Source organism: Saimiri boliviensis, chromosome 12, assembly GCF_048565385.1.
Source record: "Saimiri boliviensis isolate mSaiBol1 chromosome 12, mSaiBol1.pri, whole genome shotgun sequence".
Classification (NCBI taxonomy): Eukaryota; Metazoa; Chordata; class Mammalia; order Primates; family Cebidae; genus Saimiri; species Saimiri boliviensis.
This window is the reverse complement of record NC_133460.1, coordinates 78,277,095-78,290,629: the sequence shown is the minus strand read 5'-3', so window position 1 is coordinate 78,290,629 and position 13,535 is coordinate 78,277,095. Positions and strand designations below refer to the sequence as shown.

Genomic DNA, 13,535 nt, shown 5'->3' with positions numbered 1-13,535 from the left:
GCTTGCTGTGTGAACTTGGTCCACTTATGTTGCATATCTGGGGCACATGTGTAGAGCAAGGATGGGATTAGGTCATCTCCAGAGCCTCAGCAGGAAGGCCTCATAATTAAAAACATGTCTGCATGTGACAAATCAAGACTGTATCACATGATTCTCTGTGTGTCTAGCTGGGTAATGACATGTATTATTTTTGTGTTGATAAAAGTGATGTCCAATATGCTTCATGTGGACATTTTTGAAAACTTCAGATAAGGATTAAGAAATTAACTTGGGTCCCACTCCTTAGAGGAAACTACTATTAACATCTGTGATGTATCAGTAAGTGTTTATTAAAGGAATATATTTAATAAAATATGACATCTGAAATACAAACTAGCATCATATAGCAAATGATTTCCTCTCCTACGTTTTCTATTATATCCTGAACATACGCCCATATTATTCAATTTGAAAGTATTTTAATGACTGTGTAATATTCTACTGAATACATATAACTCACTTATCTCCCCCCACTGTTGACCTTAGATCTAGTTTAGAAGTAGTTTAGTGTTTAATATTTTCACAAATATGTGAAAAAATTTAATTCTTCCCACTGAGTAGGATTTTCCTATTCTCTCTCTCTCTTTTTTAAACCACCCAATTATTCATGAGACTCTAACTTTTTAACAGTTGATGGCCAGCTCCATTGTGTTTTTCAAAAGCTGGGTCAAACCTGCCTGGACAAGAACAATAATGAATGTCTTTGTTATTTTCACCAAGTCACCAATCCATGAAGGCTTCCCTCCACCCACTGCAAATTGCTTTCTCTCCCCACTAGTTTTAGTATCTCCATGAGATAAAGAATAGACCCTTATCTTTTTTTTTTTTTTTTTTTTTTTTTTTTTGAGACAAGGTCTCCCTCAGGTAGGAGTACAGTGGTGTACAGTGGTGTGATTAAGGCTCAATACTGCCTTGAATTCCTGGGCTCAGGTGATCCTCCCACCTCAGCCTCCTGAGTAGCTGGGACCACAAGCACACACCACACCTGACTAATTGTTTCATTTTTTGTAGAGATGGGGTTTCACCATGTTGCCCAGGCTGGTCTTGAACTCCTGAGCTCAAGTGATCCACCTGCTTCAGCCTGCCAAAGTGCTGGGATTATGGGTGTGAGCCATTGTGCCTGGCTAGACCTTATCCTTGAATGAAGTGAAACAAAAAACTTTTTAATGCCTTGGTTTGTTTTTTGTTTTTTGTTTTTTTTTAAGATAGGGTCTGCTCTGTCATCCAAACTGGAGTGCAGTGGTTCAATCATATCTTACTGTAGGCTCGATCTCCTGGGCCCAAGCAATCCCCTTGTTTTAGCCTCCTGAATAGCTGGGACTACAGATATACACCACCATGCCCAGCTAATTTTAAAACATGTTTGTAGAGATTACATCGCGCTCTGTTGCCCAGGCTGGTGTTGAGTTCCTGGGCTCAAGCCATTTTCCTGTCTTGGCCTCCCAAAGTGCTGAGATTACAGGTGTGAGCCACTGTGTCCGGCCTTTTTAATGCCTTTCTGAAATGCCCGGCAGGTCTCAGGCAGGTTGAGAGGGAATTCCACTTATATGTAATTTCCCCAGAACCCAGAGCACAGCCAGCTGGACTGTAAGCTCCATGAGAGCAAGAGGCTCCTTGGGTTGGTCACAGTGGATTCCTAGCACCTGACACAGAGCTCCAAGAATAAAGCAAATAAAAAGTACATTTACATAAGGGTGCTTCCTACTTCAGATTTTGAATCATCCCAACTCGTCTCTTTATATTTGAGATCAAGCCACGTGACTGACGGCAGAGAGATGTGTTCTTCCATGAGCTGGCATACCCTCTGCAGGGAATCAGCCATCTTATTCCATTTTGTTTCCAACACTTTTTTCTTTACTTTCATATTGCAAATGTTTTACCAAGTAAACTGTTTTATAACTGAAACCAAACCCAAATGAAATGTCAACCTCAAACCCACTGGGATTGCTCATGCTGGGTTTTTCTTTTTTTAAGTCAGAGTTTCACTCTTATTGCCCAAGCTAGAGTGCAATGGTGCGATCTCGGCTCACTGCAACCTCCGTCTCCCAGGTTCAAGTGATTCTCCTGCCTTAGCCTTACAAGGAGCTGGGATTACAGGCATGCGCCACCATGCCTGGCTAATTTTGTATTTTTAGTAGAGATGGGGTTTCACCATGTTGGTCAGGCTGGTCTCAAACTCCTGACCTCAGGTGATCCACCTGCCTTGGGGATTACAGGCATAAGCCACTGTGCCCAGCTCTTTTTTTCTTTTTTGAGACAGGGTCTTGCTCTGTCATCCAGGCTAAAGTGTAATGGCACAGTCATAATTAACTGCAGCTGTAATCACTTGAGCTCAAACAATCCTCCCGCCTCAGCCTCCTAAGCAGCTGAGATTATAGGCACATACCACTGCAATCTACTGATTTTTATATTTTTCTTAGAGACAGAATCTCACTATGTTGCCCAGGCTGGTCTTGAACTGCCAGCCTCAAGCAGTCCTCCTGCCTCAGCCTCCCAAAGTGCTGGAGTTACAGGTGTGAGCCACCATTCCCAGCCTGGGTGTGTTCTAATAGAAGCTTTGAGGCCAGGGGCTGTGGCTCACACCTGTAATCCCAGGACTTTGGGAGGCCAACATGGGTGGATTACTTGAGGTTGGGAGTTCGAGAACAGCCTGGCTAACAGAGTGAAACCCCATTTCTACTAAAAGTACAAAAATTAGCTGGGCATCGTGGTGTGTACCTGTAATCCCAGCTACTGAGGAGACTGAGAACTTTTTTAAGTTCTGCAAAACTTGTTTTTAGAAGTTCTAAAACAAGTTGCCCTTCCATACCAAGCCCACTGCAAGAAGGATCAAGTCATCATTTAAAGTATTTAATTCATTTATTACCTAATTAATCAAAGGCATCAGTGATGCTTTATTTATTTATTTTTTACATTTGTCATTAGAAAGCAACTTACTGCATTAAAATGAGAGACCCAGAAAGGTCGGTATATTACAGCATTGACCAACCATGGTGGAACTTAAAAGGAGGGGCATTTTAGAGAACATTTGCTTAGATCATTCATCTTCTTTGTTTGAGAGTAGCAGGATTAAGAAGAGCAGATAATTTTAAACCAGCCACTGGAGAAGATGTTTTCACATACACCCTACATTTCATTCTTGCAGCAGTCGTGGGCATTGGGTCCAGTTCTCTGAGCGTGAGGCAGGGGTGTGGTGACCTGGCTGAAGCCACAGAGCCTAGGAAACAGGAAGTCAGGAGTTGTCCACAGGTCCTCTAAGTGGATGTCTGGTTTCTTTCCCGCCCCCTCAGCTGCCTTCAGGTTTAGAATTTTTTTTTTTTTTTTTTTTTAGTAGAGATAGGGTTTCACCATGTTAGCTAGGATGGTCTCGATCTCCTGACATGATCCGCCGGCCTCAGCCTCCCAAAGTACTGGGGTTACAGGCGTGAGCCACTGTACCCAGCCTGGGAACCCATATTCTTTTTTTTTTTTTAAGAGATAATCAAAAAAAAAAAAAAAAAAGATAATCTTAGCACTGCTAAAGGTGGGAAAGTGAGATTGGAAAGAAAAGAAAGTCAATCAAGGGCATTTTTTTTTTTCCGGGGTATCAGTCCTACAAAGGAACAATCATATTCTGCAGTATTCTATCTGGATAGGTATAATCATATTTTGTACTATCATATCAGGATAAGTATAATAATACTTTGAAGTATTGTATCAGGATAGGTATAATCATACTCGGCAGTATTCTATCAGGACAGGTATAATAGTACTTGGCAGTATTATATCAGGACAGATATAATCATACTTCGCAGTATTATATCCAAATAAATATAATCATACTTGGCAGTATTAAATCAGGATAGGTATAATCATACTTGGCAGTATTATATCAGGATAAATATAATCATACTTGGCAGTATTATATCAGGATAGGTATTTTTTTTTTTTAGAAGAAGAATAAGAAAAAGAATAAAGAAGAGGAAGAAAGAGAAAGAGGAAGAGGGAGAGAGGATGAGGGCATTGCTTTATTGCCCGGGCTAGAATGCAGTCTAAATATGGGTATGCCTATAATTGTCCTTAATAATGGAGACATGAAAGAAAATGAGGGAAGAGAATAACAAACAAGGAGCCAACCAACATTTCGTTTAAACTTCTAAGTTGATATTATGTGGTACTGATAAGAGTGTATATTTTATGTATTTAAAGTGGAGAGTTCTATAAATATTAATTACGTTTACTTGTTCCAGATCTGAGTTCAAGTCCTGGATATCGTTGTTAATTTTCTGTCTCATTGATCTGTCTAATATTAATGTTGAAGTCTCCCACTCTTATTGTGTGGGAGTCTAAGTCTCTTTATTAGTCTTGTATGTCTGGGTATTCCTGTTTTGGGTGCATATATATTTAGGATCTTTAGCTCTTCTTGTTGCATTGATCCTTTTATCATTATAGAATGTCCTTCTTTGCTTCTTTTGATCTTTGTTGTTTTAACGACTATTTTATCAGAGGCAAAAACTGTTAACTTCTGCTTTTTATTTACTTATTTTAGCTCTCTGGTTGGTAAATCTTTCTCCATCCCTTGTTTCGAGTCTTTGTGTATCCTTGAATGTGAGATGGGTCTGGATGCAGCATACTGATGGGTTTTAGTTTTTTCTTCATTATACTGATGCTCTTTACTTATTGGTATTTTTTAGAAAGGCTGATACTGTTTGTTCCTTTCTATGTGTAGTGGTTCTTTCAGAAGCTTTTGTAAAGCAGGCCTGGTGGTGATGAAATCTCTGAGTGCTTGCTTGTTCACAAAAAACTTTATTTTTCCTTCACTTATGAAGCTTAGTTTGGCTGGATGTGAAATTCTTGGTTGAAAGTTCTTTTCTTTAAGGATGTTGAATATTGGTCCCCACTCTCTTCTGGCTTGTAGGGTTTCTGCTGAGAGATCTGCTGTAAATCTGATAGGCTTCCCCTTGTGGGTAACCTGACCTTTCTCTCTGGCTGCCCTTAGTATTTTCTCCTTCATTTCAACCCTGGTGAATCTGACAATTAGGTGCCTTGGAGTTGCTCTTCTTGAGGAATATCTTTGTGGTGTTCTCTGTATTACCTGGAGTTGAATATTATCCTGCCTTACTAGGTTGGGAAAATTTTCCTGAATAACATCTGAAGCGTATTTTCCAGCTTGGATTGATTCTCTTCGTCACATTCAGGTACACCTATCAAGCGTAGATTAGGTCTTTTCACATAGTCCCATATTTCTTGGAGACTTTGCTCGTTCCTTTTTATCCTTTTTTCTCTAATCTTGTCTTCTTGTTTTATTTCATTGAGTTGGTCTTCGACCTCTGATATCCTTTCTTCTGCTTGATCAATTCGGCTGTTAAAACTCGTGCATACTTCACGTAGTTCTCGTATTGTGTTTTTCAGCTCCATCAATTCACTTATATTCCTCTCTAAATTGTGTATTCTTGTTAACATTTCGTCAAACCTTTTTTCAAAGTGCTTCGTTTCTTTGGATTGGGTTAGAACACGTTCTTTTAATTCACAGAAGTTTCTTATTATCCACGTTTTGAAGCCTGCTTCTGTAATTGGAACACACTCGTTCTCCATCAAGCCTCGTGCCGTTGCTGATGAGGAACTGTGATCCCCTGCTGAGGGAGAGGCGTTCTGATCTTGGGTGTTCTCAGCCTTTTTTGGCTGTTTTCTTCCCTTCGTTGTAGATTTATCCATCTGTGGTCTTTATAATTACCGTCTTTGTAATTCGGTTTCTGAGTGGACGTCCAACTTATTGATTCTCAGCGCCGAAATCTGAACAACCCACTGCACCGACTAAATCAGCGGCGTTAAGATTGATGGTGCTTTTCTGACTCTGCACCAAGAACCGACGCTCCAAGGCGCCGGCAAAACTGCCTCGCCGGTCACAAGAGTCGCGCTGGCGACCCGTGGGGCTCCTCTGCTGGGAATCTCCTGGTGCGTGAGCAACAAGAATTCATGTGAAGGTGTGGGGTCCTCTCGTTCTTTGTGCTTTCACTGGGAGCTACAATCCCAGAGTTGCTAGTGATCAGCCATCTTGGATCTCTCTCCCAGGTTTAGAATTTAATCATTTCTGCCTAACTTCAAAAGATTGTCCTTGGTGAGAATAACGACCCACCATGTAGCACTGTGCATCTTAGTAACCTCTGCTCCTTTAACAGCCTTTTTTTTTTTCTTTTCAAAACCTTTCTGTGAACAGATTTTGGAGTTTGACTTGAGGGGTATTCCGCTGGACTTTTCATCTTCCCTTGGGATTATTGTGAAAGATTTTGAGACAATTGGACAAAATAAGTAAGTCATTTTCAACTGTTTTTCTCATTTTATGTATTACCCTCTCACTGTTGTTTATTTTGTTGAAGAGACACATCTTTAATAATGTATTATATGTAATACTTCCAATATAAATGTGCTTTAATTCCATGCTCCCCTCTTTTCTGAGCCAATAGCAGATGTGGCTTATCCATCTCAGCACTTTTTCCCGAAAGGCTGCAAACACCGAGCCACCCCTAGTCTACCAAACTTGCTTGGAGTAAAGCCTCTTCACATGCCTGCAACTTCTTTAATGACATTTCCTACGTCTGGTAGTTTATCTGAACTGTAGCAATACTATATACAACCCAAATCGCTGCTGCTTCTGATTATTTGTGGCCCATGCACATCTCATTCAAGTGTTACTTGCAGCCCCATTTCCATCTCAATGTCTCCTTTGCCTTTTTTTTTTTTTTTTTTTTTTTTTTGAGATGGAGTTTCGCTCTTGTTACCCAGGCTGGAGTGCAATGGTGCGATCTCGGCTCGCCGCAACCTCTCCCTCCTGGGTTCGGGCAATTCTCCTGCCTCAGCCTCCTGAGTAGCTGGGATTACAGGCATGCGCCACCATGCCCAGCTAATTTTTTGTATTTTTAGTAGAGACGGGGTTTCACCATGTTGACCAGGACAGTCTCGATCTCTTGACCTCATGATCCACCCGCCTCGGCCTCCCAAAGTGCTGGGGTTACAGGCTTGAGCCACCGCGCCCGGCTCCTTTGCCTTTTAATCCCAACAGACCTAAACCAGACTCCTGACCCTACTGCCTCCTTTTTTTCACAAGGGGAAGGGTCACGGTGGTGCCTGTGATGACACCAAGGATTGTCCTCCAGGTAAAGGTGGGGGACTTCCCAAACACGTCCCTGTGGGACAGAATGACCTTAGTATTAATAAATTCACCCTAGGCCAGGATCTGGACTTTGGCCTTGTAGACGTAGACTCAGTCTTATGTTACCAATTCAAGCTAACCAAGTTCACAAGAGACTAATGCTGTTGTTTGTTTTTTGTTTTTTGTTTTTGGAGATGGAGTCTTGCTCTGTTGTCCAGGCTAGAGTGCAGTGGCACGATCTTGGCTCACTGCAACCTCCATCTCCCAGGTTCAAGCAGTTCTCCTGCCTCAGCTTCCCCAGTAGCTAGGATTATAGGCATGTGCCACCATGCTCAGCTAACTGTCGTATTTTTAGTAGAGACGGGGTTTCACCATGTTGACCAGGCTGGTCTTGAACTCCTGGCCTCGGGCGATCCACCCACTTTGGCCTCCCAAAGTGCTGGGATTACAGGCACGAGCTACTGTGCCTGGCTGAGACTGATGTTTAAAACCAGAATACCTACTTATTTTCCGTCTTGTGGAAATCAGTTGCCTAGTGAGAGGGCATTTCTTTTTTTTTTTTTTTTTTTGAGACGGAGTTTCGCTCTTGTTACCCAGGCTGGAGTGCAATGGTGCGATCTCGGCTCGCCGCAACCTCTCCCTCCTGGGTTCGGGCAATTCTCCTGCCTCAGCCTCCTGAGTAGCTGGGATTACAGGCATGCGCCACCATGCCCAGCTAATTTTTTGTATTTTTAGTAGAGACGGGGTTTCACCATGTTGACCAGGACAGTCTCGATCTCTTGACCTCATGATCCACCCGCCTCGGCCTCCCAAAGTGCTGGGGTTACAGGCTTGAGCCACCGCGCCCGGCTCCTTTGCCTTTTAATCCCAACAGACCTAAACCAGACTCCTGACCCTACTGCCTCCTTTTTTTCACAAGGGGAAGGGTCACGGTGGTGCCTGTGATGACACCAAGGATTGTCCTCCAGGTAAAGGTGGGGGACTTCCCAAACACGTCCCTGTGGGACAGAATGACCTTAGTATTAATAAATTCACCCTAGGCCAGGATCTGGACTTTGGCCTTGTAGACGTAGACTCAGTCTTATGTTACCAATTCAAGCTAACCAAGTTCACAAGAGACTAATGCTGTTGTTTGTTTTTTGTTTTTTGTTTTTTGAGATGGAGTCTTGCTCTGTTGTCCAGGCTAGAGTGCAGTGGCACGATCTTGGCTCACTGCAACCTCCATCTCCCAGGTTCAAGCAGTTCTCCTGCCTCAGCTTCCCCAGTAGCTAGGATTATAGGCATGTGCCACCATGCTCAGCTAACTGTCGTATTTTTAGTAGAGACGGGGTTTCACCATGTTGACCAGGCTGGTCTTGAACTCCTGGCCTCGGGCGATCCACCCACTTTGGCCTCCCAAAGTGCTGGGATTACAGGCACGAGCTACTGTGCCTGGCTGAGACTGATGTTTAAAACCAGAATACCTACTTATTTTCCGTCTTGTGGAAATCAGTTGCCTAGTGAGAGGGCATTTCTTTTTTTTTTTTTTTTTTTGAGACGGAGTTTCGCTCTTGTTACCCAGGCTGGAGTGCAATGGCGCGATCTCGGCTCACCGCAACCTCCGCATGAGAGGGCATTTCTACCCTCCAATCCATGAATTTCCTTTAAGTCATACCACATGGGAAACCAAATTACTTTGTATCCTTGCTTACAAGATGTTATTGTTTATAAGATATACTATTAAGTTAATAACAGGTTTGGTTCCCCATTCCCCCCAAAAAAAGAAGCCTGATATTTAATGCCTACATCAATTGTAAGAAGCATTTCAGTTTTCAGTTATGTTAGTACATTTTTAAATGTATATCTTAGGTGCATCTGGTATAATCTGAAGGCTGCAATGAGAGTGAAAAATTAGTATGAATTAGTTGAGCTAGGGTGGTCACATGCCCTGATTTCTTGGGACAGTCCTGGTTTACTGTCCTAGCACAGTGATTAATAATGCCTCTTTTGCTGTCAACATGGCTTGGTTTGGACGGTAAATTGTTTTTATTATTATTTTTATTATTATTATTATTATTTGAGACAGAGCCTCACTCTGTCACCCAGGCTGGAGTGCAGTGGCGCAATCTCGGCTCAGGTCAACCTCTGCCTCCTGGGTTCAAGTGATTCTTGTGCCTCAGCCTCCTGAGTAGCTGAAATTACAGGCATGTACCACCACACCTGGCTAATTTTTGTGTTTTTCAGTAGAAATGGGGTTTCACCATGTTGGCCAGGCTGGTCTTGAATTCTTGGCCTCAACTGATACATCCACCTCAGCCTCCTAAAGTGCTGGGATTACAGGGGTACAGTAAATTAGATGGTCACTCCAGTTATTGGGGTATTCTGCTTAATGGCATTGGACTAAGAGTCTGCACAGACATCTACTCCCTGGACAGTGCTTTGATAGGCACTCCCATATTTGCCTTTGATGAGATCCTTTTTACCATTCTCCATTGCTGACCAATGCCCCTGTGACCGATGCATATTCATTCATTCTTTCTTTCTTTCTCTTTTTTTTCCTGAGACTGAGTTTTGCTCTTCTGGAGTGCAATGGCATGATCTTGGCTCACCGCAACCTCAGCCTCCTGGGTTCAAGTGATTCTCCTGCCTCAGCCTCCTGAGCAGCTGGGATTACAGGCACGTGCCACCACACCCAGCTAATTTTTGTATTTTTAGGAGAGACAGGGTTTTACCATGTTGGCTGGCCAGGCTGGTCTCGAACTCCTGACCTCAGGTGACCTCCCGCCTCGGCCTCCCAAACTGCTGGGATTACAGGTGTGAGCCACCACACCTGGCTCCTTCTTATATCTTATCCAGTCTGTCGCCAGATCTTATGTTTTCCTCCTTTCCATAGTCTGTGCTTATGTATGTGTTTCTTCTGCAGGCCCACAGCCACCAGCCTGGTTGAGGCCTTCCTCATTTTGTGCCTTATTTATTTTAGCATGGCAATGGGCTGGCCTTAAAACTCTCATCTATGGTTTAAAGTCCTTGCTTTCTTGAAGGTTTCAATACTTAGAGAAAGTCATAAAATAAACAAATACACTAAAAAATATGTATATAATGTGTCAGGTACCATGAAGTGATGTGACTAAAGAAGAAACCGTTGTATCCCATGAAGAATAATAAATCAGGGCAGGGCACAGTGACTCACGCCTGGAATCCCAGCACTCTGGGAGACTGAGGCAGGTGGATCATGAGGTCAGGAGTTCAAGACCAGCCTGGCCAACATAATGAAACCCTGTCTCTACTAAAAATACAAAAATAAGCTGGGCATGGTGGCGCATGCCTGTAGTCCCAGCTACTCAGGAGGCTGAGGCAGGAGAATAGCTTGAACCCAGGAGGTGGAAGTTGTGGTGAGCTGAGATCTCACCACTGCATTCCAGCCTGGGTAATAGAGCAAGACTCCATCTCAAAAAAAAAAAAAAAAGAAAGAAAAAAAAGAAAAGAAAAGAAAATCAGAGGAAAAGGGAAAGTAGTCAAGGGTAGCAAGGAAGGAAGATCCAGTTTTATGTGAGGTGGTGATAAGGTGACAAGTGAGCATCGACGTAAATATAATTGCAAAAGTAATTGTGGTTTTGCACCAACCTAATATAATGAAGAACTGAGCCATGCAGTTCTCTGAGGGGTTGGGGAGTATCGAGGAAGAATATCCCAGGCAGGGAAGAGCATGTGCAAAGGTCCTGAGGCAGGAGTACACTTGGGGTGCTGGAGAATGTGAGGAGGCCAGTCAGGTTGGGGCACAGGGAGCGGTGGGACTGCGGGAAGTTGGTGAGGTCAGAGAGACCACAATGTGTGCAGCTTTTTGGGCTGAGGCATGGGCTTTGGATTTCATCCTAAGTGGGATAGGAATCCGTTAAAAGTTTTGCTTATGGTCTGACATATTTTAAAAGGATCACTTGGGCTTTTTGTGGAGAGGCTGGAGGCAGGAACCAGTTAGGAAGCAGGAAAACAATACTGGGAGACCATTATATATTTATTGCAAACATATTGAAAACACAGTGCAGCCCTCAGAGGACAACAGTGATGGGAAAGGACAAGCCCCCACCCTAAGGCTCTCCCTGGCTCTCATTTCAGGCATTTGTGTGCATTTCTAGAGATAAGAGTTCATGTACAGTCCATCTGAATCTGGACATTTTCATATTTTTGTGAACCTATGACAGGCATAATTTTGAACAAAGAAAATACGATGGGTCCTGTTCTAAGAGGGTCCTTCTAAGGTTCAGGGGCTCCATGAGTCATGCTGAGCTATGTTATACTTGGTGTTATGCTGCCTGCTGAGTATAAAGACCAAATGAGGCCAGGTGTGCTGGTTTATGCCCGTAATGCCAGCACTTTGGGAGGCCGAGGCAGGTGAATCACTTGAGTTCAAGACCAGCCTGGTCATCATGGCAAAACCCTATCTCTACTAAAATACAAAAATTAGCTGGGTGTGGTGGTGCACACCTGTGATCCCAGCTACTTGGGAGGCCGAGGCACAAGAATTGCTGAAACCTGGGAGGCAGAGATTGCAGTGAACTGAGATCACACCACTGTGCTCCAGCCCTGATGACTGAGTGAGGAAAAAAAAAAAAAAAAAAAAGACCAAATGAGCACAGGGTTACTCTGATATTATGATGACCAGAATTTTTAGGCATAACAGAGGTAAATTCTCGGCCAGTTATGAAGCTGGTCTTGATTACTTTTTCAATCTTTCCCTCCTCCCATCTTCCATCTCCCTGACTTTTGCTGCGCACGCGGTGGTACCTGCTGAGGCCTGCCCTCTGAGCCACACCTTGCACACTCTGCCATTTTTTTTCCTGTACAAAACTTACCTGTCCTGTGGCTCAGTCCTTCAAAGCCCTGCTTCAAGGTGCTTTCTGAGAAATTCATCAAGTGTTGGTATAACAGCTGCTAATAGTTAATTTCCCAGTAGCACTGACTTTTGAACTGAAGGCCATCAGTGAGTTACTTGAAGGAGTGAACAAGATGGGAATTTTAGGCCCTATGGCCAGGTCATTGGAGGAGGTATTTTTGGCTTTTTTTTGTATTAATAATTAGAACATTATCTCTCTGTCCTGCAGCTTCCACTGCATAGTTTACTGTCTTGCAGTGGAAGGCCGACCCTGCCTCAGCTCTGTAATGAACAAGGCATGATTTCCTGCCCCTCCATCGCCTCTGCTCTTCTGCTAAGCAGTGTGCCTCCCCATCCTCAGCTGGGAATAATGATCATTGGTTTAGTTTCCACCAACTAACCAATGCACACACCTTGGTCAAATTACCTTTATATTTCAGAAACAAACATTTTTTTTTTTAAAGTCTGGGAATAAGCTGTATGTTTGTTCAAAATATTTGTGTATTTTGGGCCCAGATTTTCTTTTTGACTTTTTTTTTTTTTTTTTTTTAAGAGATGGGGTCTCGCTGTGTTGCCCAGGCTGGAGTGCAGTGGCTATTCACAGGCACCATCCCACTACTGATCAGCATGGGAATTTTGACCTGCTCCGTTTCTGACCTGGGCCGGTTCACTCCTCCTTAGGCAACCTAGTGGTCACCCACTCCCGGGAGGTCACCATATTGATGCTGAACTTAGTGTGGACACCCGATTGGCATAGCGCACTACAGCCCAGAACTCCTGGGCTCAAGAGATCCTCCAGCCTCAGCCTCCCTAGTAGCTGGGACTATAGGCACGCGCCACCACGCCGGGCTCTTTTTGGCTTTTTCTACTGAAGTTCTGGCCTTTGAGGATCTGCTTACTGCTCAGTGTGGGACCGCTTCCCTCACCTGAAGCACAGGGTGGGGCCAGAAGGGTTTTCTAAGGAATGTCCTGCCTATTGACTTTCCTGTTGCCATGGAGATGGCCTGTGCAAACAGGAGCCCTCACTTTGCATCTGCTGCTCCCCGGCCTGTTAGCAAACAGTTCCCAGCTGCCTGGGTCAGCTGTGCACCGTGCCCACACCCGACCACACAGTCCCAGGCTTCAGCACCTGCGGGCGGTAACACCCACCACAACCCTCAGGCACTGGGAGTGGGTGGGCCTTTTCAGTGTGAACTCTCTTCTTCCTCACTTTACAGTCATCCAACCAGCCATTCAGAAGGAATGAGGGTGAGAAAGGAGGAGCCTCTTGGTCACAGGAGGAACATGAATGTTATTTTTAGAGGAAATGTCAGAGGAGAAAGATTTTCCCAGAGGCTGAAAAATGAAAGTTCTCTTTGCAGACAGCCAATGACCATCACTTCATGAGGACTTAGCATGTGCCAAGCGCACCTAGCCCTTTGCATTCATTACCCCACTTGATCCTCACACATACCCCATATGATGGGTCCTACTTTTCCTCAGAGAGGTTGAGTAACCTGCTCAAGGTCACACAGCAGG

The 13,535-nt window shown here is 43.8% G+C and overlaps 1 protein-coding gene across 2 annotated transcripts in view; it reads left to right on the top strand.

Moving 5' to 3' along the window:
• MYOF (myoferlin) overlaps positions 1-13,535 on the top strand; it is a 185,007-nt gene that overhangs the window by 23,265 nt on the left and 148,207 nt on the right. For both annotated transcript variants that reach the window (XM_074382594.1, XM_039465156.2), the window contains exon 3: positions 6,236-6,327. In XM_074382594.1, coding sequence (XP_074238695.1) covers positions 6,236-6,327 — 92 coding nt within the window. The remainder of the gene's footprint in view (positions 1-6,235; positions 6,328-13,535) is intronic.